The sequence below is a fragment of the Piliocolobus tephrosceles genome, chromosome 21 (genome assembly GCF_002776525.5).
Source record: "Piliocolobus tephrosceles isolate RC106 chromosome 21, ASM277652v3, whole genome shotgun sequence".
Classification (NCBI taxonomy): Eukaryota; Metazoa; Chordata; class Mammalia; order Primates; family Cercopithecidae; genus Piliocolobus; species Piliocolobus tephrosceles.
In genome coordinates, this window is record NC_045454.1 from 35,731,374 (window position 1) to 35,754,294 (window position 22,921).

General features: G+C 54.9%; 1 protein-coding gene across 6 annotated transcripts; it reads right to left on the reverse strand.

The window, feature by feature from the left end:
• Positions 1-184: 184 nt before the first annotated feature.
• On the reverse strand, positions 185-22,521 carry SLC27A1 (solute carrier family 27 member 1). Of its 6 annotated transcripts, none has more exons than XM_026456974.2 (12): positions 22,384-22,521; positions 21,881-22,048; positions 12,867-13,261; positions 12,487-12,648; positions 12,282-12,351; positions 10,863-10,954; positions 10,680-10,789; positions 3,357-3,566; positions 1,368-1,494; positions 1,141-1,278; positions 896-1,060; positions 185-501 (listed from the first exon to the last, which is right to left on the reverse strand). In XM_026456974.2, exons 2-12 carry the CDS (start codon positions 22,045-22,047, stop codon positions 269-271), a joined length of 1,869 nt encoding a protein of 622 aa, XP_026312759.1. In that variant the 5' UTR covers position 22,048; positions 22,384-22,521; the 3' UTR covers positions 185-268. The 6 variants fall into 6 exon arrangements, with proteins under 6 accessions (XP_026312759.1, XP_026312761.1, XP_026312758.1 ...); XM_026456976.1 differs by having other exon boundaries at positions 12,867-13,179; positions 22,199-22,521; XM_026456973.2 differs by having other exon boundaries at positions 22,199-22,521.
• Positions 22,522-22,921: the final 400 nt, after the last annotated feature.

The window sequence follows — 22,921 nt, forward strand, 5'->3', positions numbered from 1 at the left end:
GCTGGAGTGCAGTGGTGCCATCTTGGCTCACTGCAACCTCTGCCTCCTGGTTCAAGCAACTCTCCCGCCTCAGTTTCTCAAGTAGCTGGGATTACAGACACTAACCACCACACCCAGCTAATTTTTTTTTGTATTTTTAGTAGAGAGACGGTTTCACCATGTTGGCCAGGCTGGTCTTGAACTCCTGACCTCAGGTGAGCCACCCACCTCTGCCTCCCAAAGTGCTGGGATTACAGGCGTGAGCCACCGCACCCAGCCAGATATTCTTTTAGAGCAACACGAGATGGACCAAGACACGAATCAACAGACATGCTGATGGATGAAGAGAGAGGTTGGGGTGGGGGAGACTCGCACCTGTGGTGTCCACCTGGGGCAGGAGGCGCAGGAAGATGGGCCGGGCATAGGGTGCCAGCACCTTCTGCAGTTCCTGGTACATGGCGTTGGGGTCCAGCAGGCTGTGGGGGTCTGCAATGGCTGCCATCCCTGCCTTACCCTCCACTCCTGGAGGCAGAGGTTCAGCTGAGGACACCGCACCCCTCATCCTCCCCACCAACAGGACCAGATACACTGTCAAGCAGTAGCCCCGGTCTCTAATTTCCAGTCTCTCCCCACCTGGGCTGACATTTACGGAAGCAGCACACATTTTATGGAGCTCCTGCTTGGATTGTTGAAGCCCTGAGACAGGTGGGCTTTCATGATCCCATTTTCTGGATGACAAAACTGAGACTCAGCATCCCCCAGGTGAACTGGCTCCAGATCCAGTGCTTCCTCCTGGGCTGCCATGAGCAGTTGTCCAGGTTGTGCACTGCCCAAGGGCACCTGTACCTCCAAGCCCCCTTTGGCTGAGCTCCCTTGGAACCATGCCTCAGGACCACCCCCTGCAACCCCAGCTTGCCTGGAACAGCCACCCCATAGACGGCCACGTCTGTCTGGCCCAGCAGGCGGCTCAGCACACCCTCCACCTCGGTGGTGGAGACATTTTCCCCTCGCCAGCGGAAGGTATCCCCACTACGGTCCCGGAAGTACATGTAGCCCAGCTCGTCCATCACTAGCACGTCACCTGGCAGAGGGGAAAGGGGGCAGATGGGTGGCGGATCCCCATCTGCACAGCCAGTCACCCGGGCCTAGCAGGCTGCGCACCTGAGAGGTAGGCGCTGTCGCCCTTGCTGAAGACGCTGTGGGCGATCTTCTTGCTGGTGGCGCTCTCGCTGACATAACCGTCGAAGCGGCGCAGCGGGTCCTGTTGGTTGATCTTGCCCACGAGGAGGCCAGGCTCCCCTAGGGAGGAGGCCACGCTCAGGCTGCGCTAGGCAGGCAGCACGTGGGGACCCGAGCTCCTGGGGGGACCACGCGGGCGCCCTGCTCACCAGCCTGGCAGGGGATGCAGAGGCCCTGGGCATCCCGCAGCAGCTCCATCGTATCCTCATTGACCTTCACCAGCCGGATGGGGTACACGTGGGGCAGGATGCGGCTGTTGAAACCACAGGAGCCAACCTGGGATGGGGTGAACCGAGTTGGAAGGAGCCAGGGATATGCGGGGTCCTTCTCACTAACACTTTGCCTGCCTTGCCCCGGGGCTTGGAACTAGCACCTCCAGTGTCACTTTAAGCTCTGTGACCTCGGCTGATCTGCAAAAGCAGGGTAGTAAGTGCCGCTTCCAACTCAGGGCCCCTCCTCCCACTTTCCCAGCCTGCATTCAGTCAAGAGAAGACCTGCCGCTGGCACCCACTTCCTGGGCCACAAAACCGTCCATGCTGGCAGGAAGCAGATGCTTCAGTGTGGGCCCTACAGCTACATGAGGTACTGCAGAGCTTCCCCTGCTGCCTGCCACCCTGCTTGGCATGGTTCTATGAACGCAAATGCTCATCCAACATGTTTGAGCCACTATACCCTGTCTGGTGAGTTTCTTTCTGCCTTTCCCCTTTCCCACTTTTTTTTTTTTTTTTTTTTGACAGAGTCTCACTCTGTCGCCTAGGCTGGAATGCAGTGGTGCAAATTCGCTCACTGTAACCTCTGCCTTCCAGGTTCAAGTGGTTCTCATGCCTCAGCCTCCTGAGTCTGGGATTATGGGTGCATGCCACTGAGCCCAGCTAATTTTTTTTTTTTTTTTGTATTTTTAGTAGAGACGGGGTTTTGCCATGTTGGCCAGACTGGTCTCAAACTTGTGACCTCAAGTGATCCGCCCGCCTCGGCCTCCCAAGGTGCTGGGATTACAGCTGTGAGCCACCATGCCTGGCCTGGTGTGCTTCCTATGCAGGAATCTGAGCTACATGAGCAAAAGTGCCCTGGGGGCTGGCCATCCAAAACCAAGCACAGTGAGGAAGGAGCATTGTTCTTGGCATTGGGGACCCAGCCCCCATGGCACTTGCTGCTTTCTTTCTTTTTTATTTTTTTCCTTTTTAGAGACACAGAGTCTCACTCTGTTGCCCAGGCTGGAGTCCAGTGGTGCAGTCATAGCTCACTGCAGCCTCAATCTCGTGAGCTCAAGTGATCCTCCCGCCTCAGCCTCCCTAGCAGCAGTGACTACAGGCACCCACCACCATGCCTGGCTAATTTTTTATTTTTTGTAGAGAAGGCAATCTCACTACATTGCCTATGCTGGTCTCAAACTCCTGGGCTCAAGTGATCCTCCTGCCTCAGCCTCCCAAAGTGTTAGGATTACAGGTGTGAGCCACTGTGCCTGGCCGACGGTTGCTTTACGATCATTATTATGGTCTGCTCTTGGCCTTGGATGGGAGGCGCTTGGGAAAGGAGAGGGAGATTCATGCAAGCACAGAATGGAGATGATTAATAGAGTAAGTAGCTAATTATGAAGGTATCTGTTTGCTGCTAGTTGGGAGGCTAAGGTAGAAGGATCGCTCGAGCTCAGGAACTGAAGGCTACAGTGAGCTATGATCACAGGGCTGCACTCCAGCCTGGGCGACAGAGCAAGACTCTGTCTCAAACAACGACAACAAAAAAAATAACAGCAAGGTACCCAGAGCCCTATTCTCCTAACTAATCTCCACACGCGGAAACCGAGGCTCAGAAAGGCTGAGGCACTTGCCAGCCATACCTATCCTCCAACTTTCCTGACTCAAGGATCACAGTCACATGACTATCTGTGCAGGCTGGAGGATTCTTCCTGCATGCTGTGCATTGATCCTCTGGTGGTGCATCGGCAGTCACGCCCAGGAACTCTCCTTACGCCCGTCTTAGGCCCGTCCTACGCCCGTCTTAGGCCCGTCCTGCGCCCGCCTTGGCGGAACCTTCCGCGCTAGTCCAGGCTGCTTTATGGATCCCAGGGGCCCCAGGAAGAGAAGGCTGTGGCCGTCCCTGAACTCCGAGACCTGCCCCAGGGCCCTGCCGGTGCTCACCTTGCCGTCCATGTTGGCAATGCTGCAGTTGCACTCGGTGGCGCCGTAGAACTCCCCGATCTGGCGCACGCCGAAGCGCTGCGTGAACTCCTCCCAGATGGCTGGACGCAGCCCGTTCCCCACTGCCAGGCGCACGCGGTGTCGCCTCTCCGCCTCGCGCACCGGCTGCTTCAGCAGGTAGCGGCAGATCTCACCGATGTACTGAACCACCTAGGGGGCGGGGTGAGGAAGTGGGTGATGAGACCGGCAGGCAGTGGGGAGCCCGGATCAGAGGAGAGACCCCGAGACCGCCCCACCCAGGGAGCTAATCCTGTGAGCGAAACAGCTTAAGGATGATGATAGCTGCAGAATCGTCCACACTGCATTAGGGTTCACATTGACTCCTAGGGCTTGTTCAGTCTCTTGCAAAGGACCTAGGATGCAGGTTTTTTTTTTTAAGTTGGGGGTCTCCCTGTGCCGTCCAGGCTGCTGGAGTGCAGTAGCGTGCTCAGGGCCCACTGCAGCCTCGAACTCCTGGGTTCAAGTGATCCTCCAGCCTTAGCCTCCCGAGTAGCTGGGACTACAGATTTTTTTGTAGAGATGGGGGATCTCGCTGTGTTGCCCAGGCTGGTCTTGAACTCCTGGCCTCAAGCAATCCTCCTGCCTCAGCCTCCCAAAGTGTGAGATTCCAGGTGTGAGCCACGTGTGCCTGGCCGGAGGCAACTTCTATCCAAGCAGATGCAGTCAGTGTCTTCTTCCCCCTCTCCCTACCCGAACCCCTCCATGGCCCCTCGATTCTGCCAAACAGCTTCCTGGAGATAACACATCCCCTGTCTTAGCCTCAGCAGGCACACAGGGCAGGACTAGCAGGAGAGTTGACACCCCGCAGGGCAATCCTCGGCCTGGAGCCTACACTGTTACCTAAAGCCCCCTGGCTGAGCCTGGGCTGGCCAGAGCGTCACCCCTGGGCAGACCACTCCCAGGTGCACGCACTAGGCTGCTATGCATCTAGACAGAGCCCCCGGTGCCCACGGAGCCACCCGCTCATGGGCTCCCCCTGCAGGACATCTTCCCTCCCTGCCACACATTCTCCAGCCCTACAAGGGCTTCCTGGGGTCATCCGCCAGATGCCCCACGGTGCCTTTGAGTTCTCCTCTCCAGGTGGGCTTAGGAATGACTGTCCCCGCGCCCCCACCCCCGCCCATTTTACAGATGGAGAAACCGAGGCTCACAGATGGCAGGGAACTGGAACGAGATCACAGAGCTGGGAAGTGGCAGAATCTGATTTGAAGCCAGGCATCCCAGCCCCAGAGTCGGAATAAAACAGTTGCATGCCAGAGATTACCCACTACATGGATCATAACAGCTGCAAATGTGCTCTGGGCTTCCCGCTCACTCACAGGATGAAACCCACATTTCTTCCTGTGGCCAAGTGGATCTGGCCCTGCCGCCCCTGCTGCCTCCTCTCCCTCCATCTCCGCTGAACACTCTGCGTCCTCAGGGACTTTGCACACGCTAGCCTTTTGCCTGAAGCAGTCTCCCCCCAGATGCATTTGCCTGAACTCTTCAGTCTCAGCTCAAATGTCACTGAGGCATCCCCTGTGCCCCCAGCTGAGCCCCTGAGAAGGTACTGACTAAATAGCTAATGATTAAACCAATATGATCAGCAGACACCACCGCCACGCTCTGAGCTGGGCTTGGAGATGAAGGTACTGAGGCCCAGAGAGGAAACACAGTGGCACCCGAGATCACTGGCTGCTGACCAACAGTGGGGACCTAAGAAGGAGGGTCCTCTCCCTCCATTCTCAGACTTGGGCCACTGACTTAGGTGTGGTGCAGTCCACACCATCTCCAGGAGAGAACCTGGCCAATCAGCCCAGCCCCTCCTCAGCTAATACAAATGGTTTAAGAATGGGCACATGGCTGGGCACGGTGGCTCACACCTGTGAACCCAGCAGTTTGGGAGGCTGAGGTGGGCAGATCACTTCAGGTCAGAAGTTCGAGACCAGCCTGGCCAACGTAGTGACACCTCATCTCTACAAAAATACAAGAAAATTTAGCCAGGCTTGGTGGCATGTGCCTGTAATCCCAGCTACTCGGGAGGCTGAGGCAGGAGAATCTCTTGAACCCAAGAGGCAGAGGTTGCAGTAAGCCAAGATTGCTCTGTTGCACTCCAGCCTGGGGACAAGAGCGAGACTCTACCTCAGGAAAAAAAAAAAAAAAAAAGCAAGGATTTTTATAGACACGCTAGCAGGTAGGCTGTATCTGATCTAAATAGACCAGTGAAAAACTGGTGAGGACCAGGTGTGCCATCTACATAGGGTACAAGTCTCTGGCAGCCCCCAACCCGATCTCTTATTATGCAGGTGGGTAGCTACTCCACGTTGCCTATTTCTTTTTTATTTGAAAAAAAAAGAGTTCTTGGTAGAACTTCCCTTCTAACAAAAAGCAGCCCAAGAAATCACTTATTTTCTAGCAATAAAGCAGCCTGGAAGATCGAGCTGCAAACACAGATAAGGAAGCTGGAAGCTTGCACAGTGGGGATGCCAGCAGCTGCACCGACAAAAAGGGCTACTGGGGGCTGGGCAGGGTGGCTCACGCCCGTAATCCCAGCACTTTGGGAGGCCAAGGCGGGCGGATCATCTGAGATCAGGAGTTCGAGACCAGCCTGGCCAACATGGTGAAATCCCATCTCTACTAAAAATACAAAATTAGCCGGGAGTGGTGGCACACACCTGAATCCCAGCTATTCAGGAGCCTGAGGCAGGAGAATCACTTGAACCTGGGAGGTGGAGGTTGTAGTGAGCCGAGATCACACCACTGCACTCCAGTCTGGGCAACAGAGTGAGACTCCGTCTCAAAAAAGAGAAAAAAAAGAAAGAAAGAAAGGGCTACCTGGGGCTGGGCAGGTAGCCTCCACCATGGGGGCTCCACCTTCCCTTTTTTGTTAGCACATGTACAGTAAGAAAGAAATAAGCTGGGTGCTGTGGCTCATGGCTGTAATCCCAGCAGTTTGGGAGGCTGGGACAGACAGATCACCTGAGGTCAGGAGTTCGAGACCAGCCTGGCCAACATGGCAAAACCCCGTCTCTACTAAAAATACAAAAAATTAGCCAGGCTTGGTGGTGGACCCCTGTAATCCTAGCTACTCGGGAGACTGAAGCAGGGGAATCACTTGAACCCAGGAGGAGAAGGAGGTTGCAGTGAACCGAGATCACACTACTCCATTCCAGCCTGGGAGATGCAGCAAAACTGTCTCAAAAAAAAAAAAAAAAAAAAAAGTCAGTCAGCTTCTAGATTATAACCTGCTGCCCCCATGAGAATGGCTACACTGCAACTGCTTTTACAGATAACACAGCAGCAAGCAGTTTCCCTATGCTGCAATCAGGACATGTAATTTCTGAATCCAAATAAATGCATGCTCTTGTTTTCTCCTTGTGTCCTTGTCAAACATCATGTTTAGAGATTCTGTCCTCTGGTTTGGTTTGGTTTTTTTGTTTGTTTTTGTTTTGTTTTGTTTTTGAGATGGAGTTTCACTCTGTCGCCCAGGCTGGAGTGCAGTGACATGATCTTGGCTCACTGTAACCTCCACCTCCTGGGTTCACAGGATTCTCCTGCCCCAGCCTCCCAAATAGCTGGGAATACAGATGCCTGCCACCACGCCTGGCTAACCATCTTGTATTTCTTTTTTTTTTTTTTTTTTTTTGAGACGGGGTCTTTCTCTTTCGCCCCGGCTGGAGTGCAGTGGCCGGATCTCAGCTCACTGCAAGCTCCGCCTCCCGGGTTTACGCCATTCTCCTGCCTCAGCCTCCCGAGTAGCTGGGACTACAGGCGCCCACCACCTCGCCCGGCTAGTTTTTTTTGTATTTTTAGTAGAGACGGGGTTTCACCATGTTAGCCAGGATGGTCTCGATCTCCTGACCTCGTGATCCGCCCGTCTCAGCCTCCCAAAGTGCTGGGATTACAGGCTTGAGCCACCGCGCTCGGCCCCATCCTGTATTTCTTAAAGAGCCTCTCAATGTTCATGTGTGCCTTATTTGACACAGAAATTCCACTTCTGGGAAACTGACAGAATGAGCTTCCAAGGGCCCGGAGACAGTAAGTAGTAACCAATGCAAGATGGTACGTCACGGACAAAGAGAGACCATCAGACGTGACGGGCTTCCCAGTGGGAGGACACCGTACCACCCATAAGGAATCTTTGCCAAAAACGTTGAGTTTGAAGCCGATAAAATATATAGACCCATGATTCTCAAGCGGGGACCATTCTGTCCCCCAGGGACCCTTAGCAATGTCTAGACACATTTTTTTTAAATTGTCACGACTTGGGGGAAAGGGACTGCCACTGGCATCTGGTGCGTGGAGGCCAGGTATGTTGCTAAATATATGCTACAATGCACAAGACACCACCCACCCCAGGGAATGATCCAGCCCCAAATGTTAAGAGTCATACCTGGTCTGGACACTATCTCAATTTCTGTAATAAACTCCAAGAGGGAAGAGAGACAGACAGAAAGAGAAAAGGCACCTACATATGAAATATTTCTTTTTTTCTTTTCTTTTCTTTCTTTTTTTTTTTTTTTTTTGAGATAGGGGCTTGTTCTGTTGCCCAGGCTGGAGTACACTGGCACAATCACGGCTCATAACAGCCTTGACCTCCTGGGCTCAAGCAATCCTCCCACCTCAGCCTCCCAAGCAGCTGGGACTACAGGCACAACCCACCACAACCAGCGAGATTTTCAATTTTTTTGTAGAGATGAGGGACTCGCTATGTTGCCCAGGCTGGTCTCCAACTCTTGGGCTCAAGTGATCCTCCCACCTCGGCTTCCCAAAGTGCTGGGATTACAGGCATGAGCCATTGTGCTTAGCCAAGAATTCTTACAAGACACATCAACCAGTCATAATGCTGGTTGTGTATTTAATTATGGAAATAAGAAAAAACACATTTTTGACATTGTGAAACAGGACTGAGCCACTGCCCAGATTCCTGATGACACTGATAAATCACTGTCACTTAAAAACAATCCTTACCAGACACAAAAGGCTACAGTGTCTGACTCCAGTGATCTGAAATGTCCAGAACAGGCAAATCATAGAGACGGGAAGCAGATGAGTGGTTGCCAGGGGCTGGGGGTGAAGGAATGGGGAGTAAATGGGGATGGGATTTCCTTTGGGGAGCATGAGAATGTTCTGGATCTAGATAGACATGGTGATTATACATTGTAAATGCCACCAAATTATTGACCTTTTTTTTTTTTTAAAGATGGAATCTCACTCTGCCGCCCAGGCTGGAGTGCAGTGGCATGATCTCAGCTCACTGCAGCCTCGGCTTCCCAGGTTCAAGCGATTCTCCTGCCTCAGCCTTCCAGGTAGCTAGGATTACAGGCATGCAGCATCATGCCAGGCCAATTTTTTTTTTTTTTGAGATGAAGTCTCGCTCTGTCGTGCCCAGGCTGGAGTGCAGTGATGCAATCTTGGCTCACTGCAACCTCTGCCTCCCAGGTTCAAGCGATTCTCCCACCTCAGCCTCCCAAGCAGCTGGGATTACAGGCACCAACCACCACGCCAGGCTACATTTCTGTACTTTTAGTAGAGATGGGGTTTCACCATGTTGGACAGGGGTCTCAAACTCCCGACCTCAAGTGATCTGCCCACCTCAGCCTCCCAAAGTGCAGGGATTACAGGCATGAGCCACTGTGCCTGGCCAAATTATTCACTTTAATATGGCTAATTTATATGAATTTCACTTTAATTTGCAAAAGCACGTACTCATCTTTCAAAGGTTATACCAAAACAGCTACACAGGAAACATGATGCTGTCTGAGGGATGCTTTACGCCATTGCCGAGGGGAGGATGTGGCGGGGGGGAGGGGCAGGACAGGGTATCTCATGGCCCCTGGGTCCAGCTGAGGGGTGCACCAGAACTCTCTATACTTTTCTGTCCACTTTTATGTGTATTTGCTACTCTCTATAATTTTTTTTAAAAGATACTTTTGGGCTGGGTACAGTGGCTCACGCCTGTAATCGCAGCACTTTGGGAGGCTGAGGTGGGTGGATTGCTTGAACCCAGGAGTTTGAGACCAGCCGGGGCAACATGGCGAAATCCCTTCTCTACAAAAAAAAATTCAAAAATGAGCCAGGCGTGGGGGTGCACACCTGTAGTCCCAGCTACTTGGGAGGCCGATGCTGGAGGATCACTTGAGCCCAGGAGGTCGAAGCTGCAGTGCGCCATGATGGTGCCACTGCACTCCAGCCTGGGCGACAGAGTGAGATCCTGTCTCAAAAAATATATATAATAATAAATAAACAAAATAAAAATATGCTTTTGCATTTCAACATGCAGATTAGTAATTTTCCCAAGACTACCCCCGCCCGCCCGCCAACCAGAACCGAAACTCCTTAAAAGCGGAGCCAAGCACAGCTGTGGACCTTGTGGTGTACCCCAGGATGCTCAGCCCGGAGCCCCCAACCCCTGCTCAGCTGTGTGACCTGGACAAGTGGCTGAACCTCTCTGGGTCCCATCTGTCCAATCTGCATCTGCCAACTTGCCACAGTCCCTGGACAACGTCACACCCAATCCTTCCCGGCCAGCCTTGCTATTCCCTCGGGGCTCCATACCTGTTTCCTGTACCTCCCACCTGTATTTCCTGTATCCTGCCCCCGGTTACAGCATTGAAACCCTCAGCCTGGTTTCCTCTCACCATGGAGGGGAAAGGAGAATTCCCGCTTTTAACCTCTGCCTGCTCTCCTCTCCGGGACAGCAGATGCCTCCACCTCCGACTCACGCATTCCTCACCTGGAAGCCCCAGCCTCATCGCCCTTCCCGTCAGGGTCTCAATTCTCTACAGTCAGCAGCAGGGAAGACCCACAGGGCACAAGGCATGGGGAAGGCATTGCCTTAAGGAGCTCAGACACCCTGGGCCCAATCCCAGCCGCATTACAAGCCTCAGTTTCCCCAGCTGCAAAATGGGTCCACCCTTCAAGCAGTTATAGGATTGCATTGAGTTTACACATGGAGGGTTTAGCCCTGGTCTGGACACAGAGCAGGCACTCAGGAAACACTGCTTGCCCTCTCTGTCCCCATCCTGGACAGTCATTCCCTAGAACCCGCTCCCCACCCCACCCCCAGAGACGGGGGAGCAGGTTGCACCAGCAGGTGGGCAGGAGAGCGCACAGAAGGGAGTTAAGGGAATAGAGCCTGGTCGGGGGCGGGGCCTGACCAGGAGGAGGTGGGGCTTTGCTGGGAGGGGCGGGGCCTCACCAGGAAGTGGTGGGGCCTGATTGGGAGGTGGGGGGGCCGGGCGGGGAGGGGCGGGGTCTAGACAGAACAGGGCAGGGCCTAACCGTGCAGTTGTACTTGATGCAGTCGTCCCAGAAGCGGCTGGCCGAGAATTTCTTGCGGAGGACGACTGTCAGCCCATAGATGAGACACTGCCCCACGCCGATGATGTTTCCTGCAGAGGGTGGCCTCGGTAAGGGGTCCCCCGCCCCCACCCACCGTTCCCTACCCAGGCCGCCCCGTGGTACCTGCAGAGTGGTACAGGGGCAGGCAGTCATAGAGCACGTCAGCCGCCTGCATGCGGTAGGCGTGGTGGCCGAAGGCTGCCATGCGGTAGTACCTGCAGGGGGAGGGGGAGCCGGGAGGGCAGAGGCTGGGACCTAAACCCCTTAGGGTACAGGCATGGGGAAGCATGCTGGGTGTGGACTCAGGCAAAGCCAGCCCAGTTCGCAGGGGTTCACAGGCTGGCAGGAAGGAAACACGCAACGAACAAGTGTTGGTTGTTAGGTGTCACGAGGGATACAACAGGGTCAAAAGGCATAGAGGGGCTGATGGTGACGCAACCAGGGGGGTTGGGGAATCCTGTCTGGGGAGGTAAAGTGTGATCTGAGACCTAGCAAGAAAGAGCTGTGGCGGTGAACTATGGAAGAGTGCCCAGGCACAGCACAGCAAGGGCCCTGAGGCCGGAAGGAGTGTATGGGTTTGAAGAGTTTGGGGGTCTGAGGAGTGAGCGAGGGGTGAAGGGGAGGAAAATGACATCAGGGAAGTGGCAGAGGCCACACAATCTGAGAGTTTTTTTGTTTGTTTTGTTTTTATTGTTGTTGTTGTTTTTGAGAGGGAGTCTTGCTGTGTCACCCAGGTTGGAGTGCAGTGGCATGATCTCAGCTCACTGTAATCTCCGCCTCTGGGTTCAAGCGATTCTCCTGCCTCAGCCTCCTGAGTAGCTGGGATTACAGTCATGTGCCACCACGCCAGGCTAATTTTTGTATTTTTAGTAGAGACGGGGTTTCACCATGTTGGCCAAGATGCTCTCGAACTCCTGACATCAAGTGACCCGCCTGCCCCAGCCTCCCAAAGTGCTGGGATTACAGGCGTGAGCCATCGTGCCTGGCCCGAGAGAGGGTTTTATTCTGAGGGTCACGGCAGGTGCAGGGAGGACTGGGGCAGGGGAGGTCTGATTTAGGATTTTCAACCCTCCTGTAGCTGCTGACAGGAGCCGGGCTATCGTGGGTGGAGGAGAGTGGGGGGAGCAGGGGGAGCAGGAGGAGCCTGAGAAGGGGCTGGCACAGGTCCAGGTGGGGGGCATGGAAGAAAGTAGACAGATGGACGGGACGAGTTTTTCTGATGGGATGGATGTGGTGAACAGGTGGCGGGATAAGAGGGGCCCCGGAGTAGTGGGCACAGGGCAACCGGGTCCCAAGATGGGTGTGAAAATGGGTGTGATGCCTTTGTCCAGCCCCAAGCAGTTACCAGGGTTGCAATGAGTTTACACATGGAGGGCTTGGCCCTGGTCTGGACACAGAACAAGTGCTCAGGAAACACTGGCTGCCCTCTCTATCCCCAGGGTAAGGTGGAGATGCCCACAGCAGCTGAGGGGCAGGTCGGGCTGGCAAGATAGCCTGAGTCACTCTCAGCAGCTGAGGGCATTATGCCTGTGGGCCCCTCACCTGCTGTGCACGACAATGGCAGCCTTGGGCAGCCCAGTGGTCCCCGACGTGTAGATGTAGAAAAGACGATCTGTAGGAGATACAGGTGTCAGGGACCGGGCCTGAGCATTCGGGGTGGGGCCTGGAAGTTGGGGGCGGGGCCTGGGCGGGTAGGGAACCAGGAGATAGGGCAGGGGATAGGGCAAGGGTCCCACCCTTGACTCACCGTCCATGCCCTTGCTGGGGATCTGTGCCAAGGGGGCAGTAGAGGCCTCCTTCAGCAGCGGGTCCAGGAGGTGGGTGTCCGGCAAGATGCCCTCGGGCCCCAAGTCTCCAGAGCAGAACTTGATCAAACTTTTCCCCAGATGCCCGCTCACTTCGGCCACCGCTGTGGTCCCCAACATACGGATAATGGTCACCGACGGACAGGCCCCCCCCCCCGAGGCCTGGGATGCACCAACTCCCTGCCCGGGGCATACCCAGACCGTGCACCTCATGGCCACGTCCAGGGCGGCCGTCTTCCGAGGCCTGGGGCGCAGCATCTCCCCGCCCTCCTGGGGGCCAGTCCTGGGTCCCCGCCCACCTGATGCCCGCGCCTGGCCTCACCTGCCGCCATTTCTCCTCCAAAGATCAGGGCCTTAGCGCCCGAAGTGCCCAGGCAGAAGGCCAGGGGCTCGCGCCGCAGGTTCACGTTCAGCAGCGCGGCCTCCATGCCCGCCTTGGCCAGGCCCAGCCACAGCCCCACAAACTCGGGCCGGCCCTCCAGGAAGACGGCCACCACGTCGCCCTGTGCGAAGCCCAGCTGGCGGAAGAGGTTGGCTACCGCATTGGAGTAGGTGTCCAGCTGCACGAAGGTCCAGCACTCGCCGGTCCCGGCATCCACCAGCGCCAGGCGCTCGGGCTGTCGCTGCACCACCGCCTGAAAGATGCGCGGGATGGTGTGGCCAGCACGCTGGTGCCGCCGCAGCTCCAGGCGCACGCGGATCAGCACAGAGAGACCGCTGGGAGGGAGGACGGAGGGGACAGCGTCACTGGTGCCCTGCCCGGCCTGGACTTCGGGAGCTTCAGCCTCCCCCTTGGAGGACCCCAGGGCAGCCAGGGGCTTTGATGAGGTCTATGGTGAACCTTTTGGTGGCTGGGTCTCTCAGGGGACCAAGGGCAAAGGCCATTTACCAACCAGTCAGGAAGTAGGTAGATTCTCAAAGCATAATAAACCAGTCACCCTGTCCTCCCCCATACCCCAGCTGGCTTGGTGGCCCTGGGGGAGCTGGGACCTGATCCCATCCTCCTTTCTGTCCCCTGGGAAGTCTGGAGCACCTGACACCATCCCCCACTGCCTCCAGCCTGGACTCTTCATGCTCAGACCACCCCAACCAGGACCCCCAGGGTCCAGCCTGGAGCTGCGCAGCTGCTCCGCCCCCAGGTCACTGGGTGGCACCAGGGACAGATGGCTGAAGCATCTAGCATGTGCCCCCAACTGGGGAGGGAGTGCCCCTGCCCCAGGTAGGGCCAGGAGATGTGCCAGTGGATGGGGGGTGTAGGGACAAATGCCAAGCCCAGATGGAGGGTTCCAAGTTCCCCTTCCCCACTCGCTAGTAGATATAAGGGGCAGAGGCCCCAGGGAACTGCAGAGCCCCCAGTGAAAGGAGTCAGGTCCCTGAATGACTGTGTGGAGGCGGGCAGGCCACCACTTGCTATTAGATGAATGAGAATAAAATGTATTTTGTTTTGTTTTGTGAAACAGAGTCTCACTCTGTCACCCAGGCTGGAGTGCAGTGGCGCAATCTTGGCTCACCCTCCGCCTCCTGGGTTTAAGCAATTCCCTGCCTCAGCCTCCGGAGTTGCTGAGATTACAGGCACCCACCACCACACCCGGCTAATTTTTGTGTTTTTAGTAGAGACGGGGTTTCATCATATTGGTCAGGTTGGTCTCAAACTCCTGACAGGTGATCCACCAGCCCTGGCCTCCCAAAGTATTGGGATTACAGGTGTGAGCCAACATGCCCAGCCAAGAATGAACTTTAAAAACAAACAAACAAACAAACAAGAAATGCTTTAGGCCGGGCGCGGTGGCTCACACCTGTAATCCTAGCACTTTGGGAGGCCGAGGTGAGTGGATCACCTGAGGTCAGGAGTTCAAGACCAGCCGGGCCAACATGGTGAAACCCAGTCTCTACTAAAAATAGAAAAAATTAGCCAGGCGTGGTGGCAGGTGCCTGTAATCCCAGTTACTCGGGAGGCTGAGGCAGGAGAATTGCTTAAACTCAGGAGGTGGAGGTTGCAGTGAGCCAAGATTGCGCCACTGTATTCCAGCCTGGGCAACAAGAGCGAGACTCTGTCTCAAAAAAAAAGAAAAAAGAAAGAAAGAAAGAAAGAGGGCCAGGCATGGTGGGTCACACCTGTAATCCCAGCATTTTGGGAGGCCAAGGTGGGTGCATCACCTGAGGTCAGGAGTTTACGACCAGCCTGGTCAACATGGTGAAACCCCGTCTCTACTAAAAATACAAAAAAAGTAGCCAGGCATGGTGGTGTGCGCCTGTAATCCCAGCTACTCAGGAGGCTGAGGCAGGAGAATTAACCCATGAGGTGGAGGTTGCAGTGAGCTGAGATCGCACCACTGCACTCCAGCCTGGGCAACCAAGCAAGATTCGGTCTCAAAAAAAAAAAAAAAAAAAAAAAAAAGGCACTGCTCATCCCTTCAACCAGTAAATAGAGCAGCCAAGATAATCATTCTCAGCTAGATGTGGTAGCTCACACCTGTAATCCCAGCACTTTGGTAGGCCAAGGTGGGTGGGTCACTTGAGGCCAGGAGTTCGAGACCAGCCTGGGCAACATGGCAAAACACCATCTCTACTAAAAATACAAAAATTAGCCGGGCGTGGTGGTGGGCACCTATAGTCTTAGCTATTTAGGAGGCTGAGCCATGAGAATTGTTTGAACCCAGGAAGTGGAAGTTGCCGTGAGCCAAGATTGTACCACTGCACTCCAGCCTGAGTGACAGAGCAAGACCATGTCTCAAAAAAAAAAAAAAAAAAAAGATGATCATTCTCAGTGTTTATCAAGCACCTACTATCTGCCATGCCCTGTGCTGACCTTATATCCATCCATCCTCCAGAATAGGTGCCTGAGATCCCATCTGTGAAATAACGAATAAACTGCGGGCTCAGAGTGGGGAATTAACACACCCAAGGTCACAGAGCAATTTGAGGACAGAACAACCCAGAAACGAAGCCCCTCACAGGGTCCCTCTAATCCCTGGCAGACTTATTACAAAGCATTTATCAAGTGCTGGCGATGTACCCAGTGGCAGGCCAAGTGCCCATGAGGCACACAGCAGGTGCCCAATGCCTGCATCTTTTTTTTTTTCCTTTTGTTTTTTTTAGATGGAGTCTCACTCTGTCGCCCAGGTTGGAATGCAGTGATGCCACCTCAGCTCACTGCAACCTCTGCCTCCCAGGTTCAAGCGATTCTCCTGCCTCCGCCTCCTGAGTAGCTGGGATTACAGGTGCCCACCACCACGCCCAGCTAATATTTTGTATTTTTAGTAGAGACGAGGTTTCACCATGTTGGCCAGGCTGGTCTCGAACTCCTGACCTCAAGCGATCAGCCCACCTCGGCCTCCCAAAGTGCTGGGATTACAGGCATGAGCCACCGTGCCCGGCCTGGAGCACCTATTATACACCCAATTCTGCTCTAAGGGCTTCCTGTGAGTGAATTTGACAGGGTACCCCAAGAACCCCATGATGGGGTACAAATGTTACACCCATGGGGAGAGGGGCGTTATTGAGGGAGTAACCACAGGAAACAGCCCCTGCCAGCAGCTGCCCGTCCAGAGGCAGCACAACAACAAGAAACAGGAACTGAGGCCACAGCTGGTCACTGTCGGACTAAACACGAGGGCTAGATGTGGGAACACGAGGATTCACCCCCAGCCTCCCGGTCTCTTGGTCTCGCTCATTCTCTCTCAAGGACACCCACACCGGCAGGCAGTGGATTCCGGTACTTGGTTCCAGCCACATGCCTGGGCAGCCCTGCCTGGCAGCTGCTCAAGCCACCCCCAGCCTGGGGACAATGAGCCCACTGTCCAGCTCTGGGCCCAGGACTCTGGGGCGGAAGAAATCAACAAGGATGAATATGATCAGATTTCATGCAGGAAGTACAGGACATGGTAGGAGAGTCAGGGCAGGGTGCTGAAATAGTTTCTGAAGCCAAGGTCTAAATGTAGCACCCCCACCACTCCAGTGTGGCACAGTGGCTAAAGAGCACATGCTCTGGAGTCTTGTGCCTCCTCAGCTGTGTGTTCCTGGGCAAATGACCTCCCCTCTCTGTGCCTTGGTTCTCTCACGTGTTAAATGGGATTTGTCAGCATCCCTTCATTTTTCAAGGCAGAGTCTTGCTCCCTCACCCAGGCTGGAGTGCAGTGGGGCAATCATGGCTCACTGCAGCCTTGACCTCCTGGACTCAAGCAATCCTCCCACCTCAGCCTTCTGAGTAGCTGGGACCACAGGAGAGCCCCAGTCCCCCAGCTAATTTTTTGTGTGTAGAGATGGAGTCTCACCATGTTGCCCAGGCTGGTCTTGAATTCCTGGCCTCAGGCAATCCTCCCATCTTGGGCTCCCAAAGTGCTGGAATTACATGCATGAGCCTCTGCACCCAGCCTCCATCACTTCTGATGTATTTTATTCACTAGAAGGGAGTCACTAGGGCCGGGCGCGGTGGTTCAGCCTGTAATACCAGCATTTTGGGAGGCCAAGGCGGGTGGATCACATGAGGTTAGGAGTTTGAGACCAGCCTGGCCAACATGGTGAAACTCCCTCTCAACCAAAAATATAAAAATTATATAGGTGTGGTGGCGGGCACCTGTAATCCCAGCTACTTGGGAGGCTGAGACAGGAGAATCACTTGAACCTGGGAGCTGGAGGTTGCAGTGAGCCAAGATCGCACCACTGCACTCTAGCCTGGGTGGCAGAGTGAGACTCCGTCTCAAAACTCAAAAAAAAAAAAAAAAAAGGCAGGGCTCGGTGGTTCTCACCTGTAATCCAAGCACTTTGGGAGGCCCAGGCAGGCGGATCACCTGAGGTTGCGAGTTCGAGACCAGCCTGGCCAACATGGAGAAACCCTGTCTCTACTAAAAATACAAAATTAGCCGGGTATGGTGGTGCATGTTTGTAACCCCAGCTACTCGGGAGGCTAAGGCAGGAGAATCACTTGAACCCGGAAGGTGAAGGTTGCAGTGAGCTGAGATCGCACCATTGCACTCCAGCCTGGGTGACAGAGCAAAAATCCATTTCCAAAAAAAAAAAAAAAAAAAAAGCAGGGGGTCACTAGGTCCAGCCCACACTCAAAGGGAGGGGACCATGCAAGTAGGAATAGGAGGAGACAGGGATCCCCGGGGCCATCTTCAAAGCTGCCACCCACAGGCAAGTATGTCAAGCCATGTCAGGAACTTAGAGTGGACCCACCTCCTCCCCTGTCCCCAGGGGAGACAGAACCAGGCATGGACACCCACAGGGCCCATGGGAGCAGAGCTGGAAAGGAGGGAGAGATGGGCCTGGGTGAATTCAAGAAGGGATGGCCTTCCACCTACCCTAACAAACATGTCGTGAGCTACTGCTGTGCACCAATCCTGAGTGGGGCACAGGACCAAAGTGGCACCGAGACTGACACAGTCTCCTTCTGTGCCCCTATAGGGCCCACAGTCTAGAAAGAGGCCGAAGATTAAAAGGCAAGAAAACAGGCCAGATGTGGTGGTTCACAGCTGTAATCCTAGCAGTTTGGGAGGCTGAGGCAGGAGGATCTCTTGACCTCAGGAGTTCAAGAACAACCTGGGCAACATAGCGAGACCTCTCCTCTACAAAAAAATAAACAAAATCTGCCGGATGTTGTGGCACGCATCTGTAGTCCCAGCTATTTGGGAGGCTGTGGTGGGAGGATCATTTGAGCCCAGGAAGTTGAGGCTACAGTGAGCTGTGATCACACCACTGCACTCCAGCCTGGGTGACAGAGTGAGACTTCATCAAAAAAACAAGAAACGTCTAATCCCAAAGCAAAGAAAGAAAAGAAAAGAAAATAACTAAAAACGCTGGGTTAAATGAGTTAAATCTTTTGTTTTGTTTTGTTTTTTTGAGATGGAGTTTTGCTCTTGTTGCCCAGGCTGGAGTGCAATGGTGCGATCTTGGTTCACTGCAACCTCCACCTCCTGGGTTCAAGTGATTCTCTTACCTAAGCCTCCCAAGCAGCTCGGAATACAGGCGTGCACCACCACACCTGGCTAATTTTTGTAGTTTTAGTAGAGACGAGGTTTCACCATGTTGGCCAGGCTGGTCTCAAACTCCTGACCTCAGGTGATCCACCCACTTCGGCCTCCCAAAGTGCTGGGATTACAGGCGTGAGCCACTGCACCCAGCCGAGTTAAATTTTTATTAATGTAGCAACAAAGTGACCAGAAAATAAGGACCAACCAGAGGCCAAAATGTCATTGTAGCCCCAGGAGGGGGACAGCTTAGGTGTCAGACAAGGCAGGTTTGAGTCTGATAAGACCTCAAAGCATGCCCATTCAACGTAAAGGTGAATTGGAAATCAAAATAAGATCTTTCCTTAACATACACACTTTAGGAGCTAAAAGAAAATTTGGTATCTCAGACCTTGCTGTTAGGAGGAAGGGGTGAAATCTCAATCGATGACTCATAACCTCACATGAGTGTGCAACTCCAACCATACAATCTGGGTGTCTGAAAGTCCCCAAGCAGACGACATGGTTCAAAGCAGTTCACACTGGGTGCGGTAATCCCAGCACTTTAGGAGGCTGAAATTGGGCAATCGCTTGAGGCCAGGAGTTCAAGACTAGCCTGGGCAACATGGCAGAACCACATCTCTACAAAAAATACAAAAATTAGCCGGGTGTGGTGGTGTGCACCTGTCATCCCAGCTACTCAGGAGGCTGAGGTAGGAGAATCGCTTAAAGCTAGTTGTTCCAGACCAGACTGGGCAATATAGTGAGACCCCATCTCTATAAAAAACATTCTTTTAACTATCCAGGAGCGGTGGCAGGTGCTTGTAGTCCCAGTTAGTCAGGAGGCTGAGGCGGGAGGATTGCTTGAGCCCAGGAGATGGGGGCTGCTCCAGCTTGGGCAACAGAGGGAACACCCTGTCTCAAAAAAAAAAGGGCGGGGGGCGAGGCATGGTGGCTCAAGCCTATAATTCCAACACTTTAGGAGGCCAAGGCAGGTGGATTACCTGAGGTCAGGAGTTTGAGACCAGCCTGGTTAACATGATGAAACCCCATCTGTACTAAAAATACAAAAATTAGCCGGGCATGGTGGCACATGCTTGTAGTCCCAGCTACTCAGGAGGCTGAGGCAGAAGAATCACTTGAACCTTGGAAGTGGAGGTTGCAGTGAGCCGAGATCGCACCATTGCACTCCAGCCGGGGCGACAGAGCAAGATTCTTGTCTCAAACAAACAAACAGACAAACAATAGATAAGAGGTAAGTGCAGCTGGAAGGGTGACAAGAGGGAAGAAAGCGGAGGCTGGGACATAGTCAGGGATCTCGTGTGCCATACTCAGGAGTATGGCCTCAATTCTATTTATTTATTATTATTTTTTAGATGGAGTCTCACTCTGTCGCCCCCAGGTTGGAGTGCAGTGGCAGGATCTCCGCTCACTGTAAGCTCGACCTCCCGGGTTCACGCCATTGTCCTGCCTCAGCCTCCTGAGTAGCTGGGACTACAGGCGCCCGCCACCTCACCCAGCTAATTTTTTGTATTTTTATTAGAAACGAGGTTTCACCATGTTAGCCAGGATGGTCTTGATCTCCTGACCTCGTGATCTGCCTGCCTCGGCCTCCCAAAGTGCTGGGATTACAGGTGTGAGCCACCGTGCCCGGCCAGTATGGCCTCAATTCTAAGGGCAACACGAAGCTATGGGAGGGTGCTGAGCAGGAAAATTCAGCAAAGTTGCCGGGCGCGGTGGCTCAAGCCTGTAATCCCAGCACTTTGGGAGGCCGAGACGGGCGGATCACGAGGTCAGGAGATCGAGACCATCCTGGCTAACACGGTGAAACCCCGTCTCTACTAAAAAATACAAAAATCTAGCCGGGCGAGGTGGCGGGCGCCTGTAGTCCCAGCTACTCCGGAGGCTGAGGCAGGAGAATGGTGGGAACCCGGGAGGCGGAGCTTGCAGTGAGCTGAGATCCAGCCACTGCACTCCAGCCTGGGCGACACAGCGAGACTCCGTCTCAAAAAAAAAAAAAAAAATTCAACAAAGGTTCCCAGAGGGAGAGCGGCCCTGGCTAAAAGGGGCCCAGTATGTTCTATTTCCTCCGTTCCTGGATAGTATGTTCTAGGCAGCTTGAGCTTGACACTGCAAGTCTTTCTGAACACCAGGTGAACATATGGATGGGGGGAGTGGCAGGTGGGCAGGGAACAGATGGTAGGACCTTGAGTGCCCAGCTAGGGGCTGAGTCTTCCTTCTGCCAAGCATGGGTTGGCTGTGGAATGTGTCTGAGCAGAGGGCACAGTCAGATTTCCACATCAGAACAACCAAGGGGCCGGGGGCAGGGGGCCATGGCATGGAGAAGGGGTGAGTTTTAGAAAGTTCAGAACCAGTCAACTTACGGTGGGATCCTTCCCATCTCCACACCCTCTATGCCCTCCTTACAATGGATTCAGTCCCTCTTGCAACTCCATCTTACAATGAGCTGTGAAGGTATTGAACCCTGCCCCGATAGCCTGCGTTCACCTGCTCCCACGTGGTGCTGTTCCTGAGATATGCTCTGATAGGAACCCCCAGCAATGCCTGTTTCACCCCAGAAGGACCCCAACGGCTCGTTTGTGCAAGCCCCTCAGAGACAAAAACCCTCCAACGATCCTTGCACAGGACACCAGAATCTGCCCCTCTAGCATGAACCCAGTGTCCCGGTCTCCAGAATACACCCCCAAACAAGACCTGGAATACACAGCAGCCTCCCTACACACTCCGAACAACTCCCAAACCCAAAGACCCACACAGACCCCAAAATCTCAAACAGTGCCCCAGCTGGAAACGGCCCTGAGGAAATACACACCTTCAGAAACCCGGCAAGTCCTTTATAGACTTCCTAAGCAGCTCTCTCATCCCTCAGAGAAAGCCCTAGATAGACCCAAAGTGTCTTGGCAACCCCCAGAGACTATCTATTGGGTCGTCCCTGTGAGCCCCGGTGACCTACTGGAGAGCCCCTTGAAGTCTCTCACAGTTAACAAGGCTCCAAAGAGACCCCTACACCGCCACGGCTTTCCAGTCAGCCCCAGCTCCCTGGAACTTCCACCAGCAGCCCAAAGACCCCCAAGTTGCCCCCCAAGCCCCCTGAGATCATCTCCTAAGCAGCCTGCAACGCTCCAAGTACCTTGGAGGCTACTCATCTCCCTCGAGAAATCCTTAAAGTGTCCCCTGTAGCGCCCTCAGAGCCCCCCAACTGGTCACCCTCTCAGGCCCCGCCCCTCGGCCCAGCCCCACCCCCAACCTACAAAGCACCCCCAGCTCTCCGGACCCTCCAAGCTGTCTTCGCAACCCAGCCCCGCACCGTGCGCCCCCAGAGCCCTCAGCCCCATTCCCGGCCCTGGCCGATCCCGTCAACACTCACAAGAGGTCTCGCCTCGCGGTCTTGCAAACGATGCGAAGGAAACGCCAGCCGCCGCTGCCCACGTACACGCCGAGCGCCGCTACCGCGCTCCAGGTCCATGGCAGCCCCAGCAGCCACAACAGCGCCAGCGAGACCACCGAGGCCGCACCCGCACCCGGAGCCCGCATCCTGGGGAGACAGCGAGCGCTGAGGCCGCCGGCCACTCCGGCTCCGCCCCACGACCGCCCCCGCCTCTACGGCGAGCCCTGCCCCCAGGCCTCGGCTCCGCCCCGCCGCGAGCCCGGGAAGGGTGCTCCAGGTCAGACTCCGCCCCCAGACCTGGGATTGGTCAACTCCTCAGGCCAGGCATCGCCCCCTTTCCAGGCTTTAACACCCGCCCGCTAACTAGGAACCAGACCCCGGCCCCAGGCCTGGGATTGGCCAGGTCCTGGCCAGGATCCGCCTCAGACTCTGCGTCAGCTCTATTCCATATTTTTGAGTCCATCCTTCCCTGCCAATCTTACAACAGTCCCCGCCCCCAGAGCCAGCAAGTCCACCCTGTCGGTCACTGGCCTCGCCGTATGCCTGCATTTAGCCTCTATCCTTGATCCCCGAATTATCCTTCACGTCCTGTCCCCTTTCTTCCTGGTCCTGCCTCTACCCCGTGGCCTTCTTGCCACTCACGGGGCCCCGCCCTTAGGTTATACTTCTAGCCCCGCCCACAGGCACAGGCCGTCTCCCCCGAGTCCCGCCCCTCTCAGCCAGGCTCCACCCCCTAGGCTAGAGTATATGGCCCCGGCCACAAGCACACGCCCCCGGCCCCCCCCCCGCCCCTCCTGGAACTAGACCCCTCCCATCCGTTCAAGCCCCACCCCAGTTCCGGGCCTATCCCATGCTCCCAGGCTCAGGTTCTATCCCGGTCACTGGCCCCGCCCTCAGGCTTCGGCTCGTCGCCACCTCCTGGGTTTCACTCCGGCCCCCATAGGACATAGGCCCCGCCCCTCTCCCCACCTGTCTACCTCGAAGCCGCTCAGCCCGCAGAGCGGAGGCAGGCCCTCTTCT

Coding starts and splice junctions, on each gene's coding strand:
- SLC27A1 (XM_026456974.2), bottom strand. CDS start 22,047: ATGCGGGCTCCGGGTGCGGGTGCGGCCTCGGTGGTCTCGCTGGCGCTG. Junction 1,061..1,140: donor CGACAGCGCCTACCTCTCAG/GTGCGCAGCCTG, acceptor CCCCTCTGCCAG/GTGACGTGCTAGTGATGGAC. Junction 502..895: donor CTATGGGGTGGCTGTTCCAG/GCAAGCTGGGGT, acceptor CTCTGCCTCCAG/GAGTGGAGGGTAAGGCAGGG.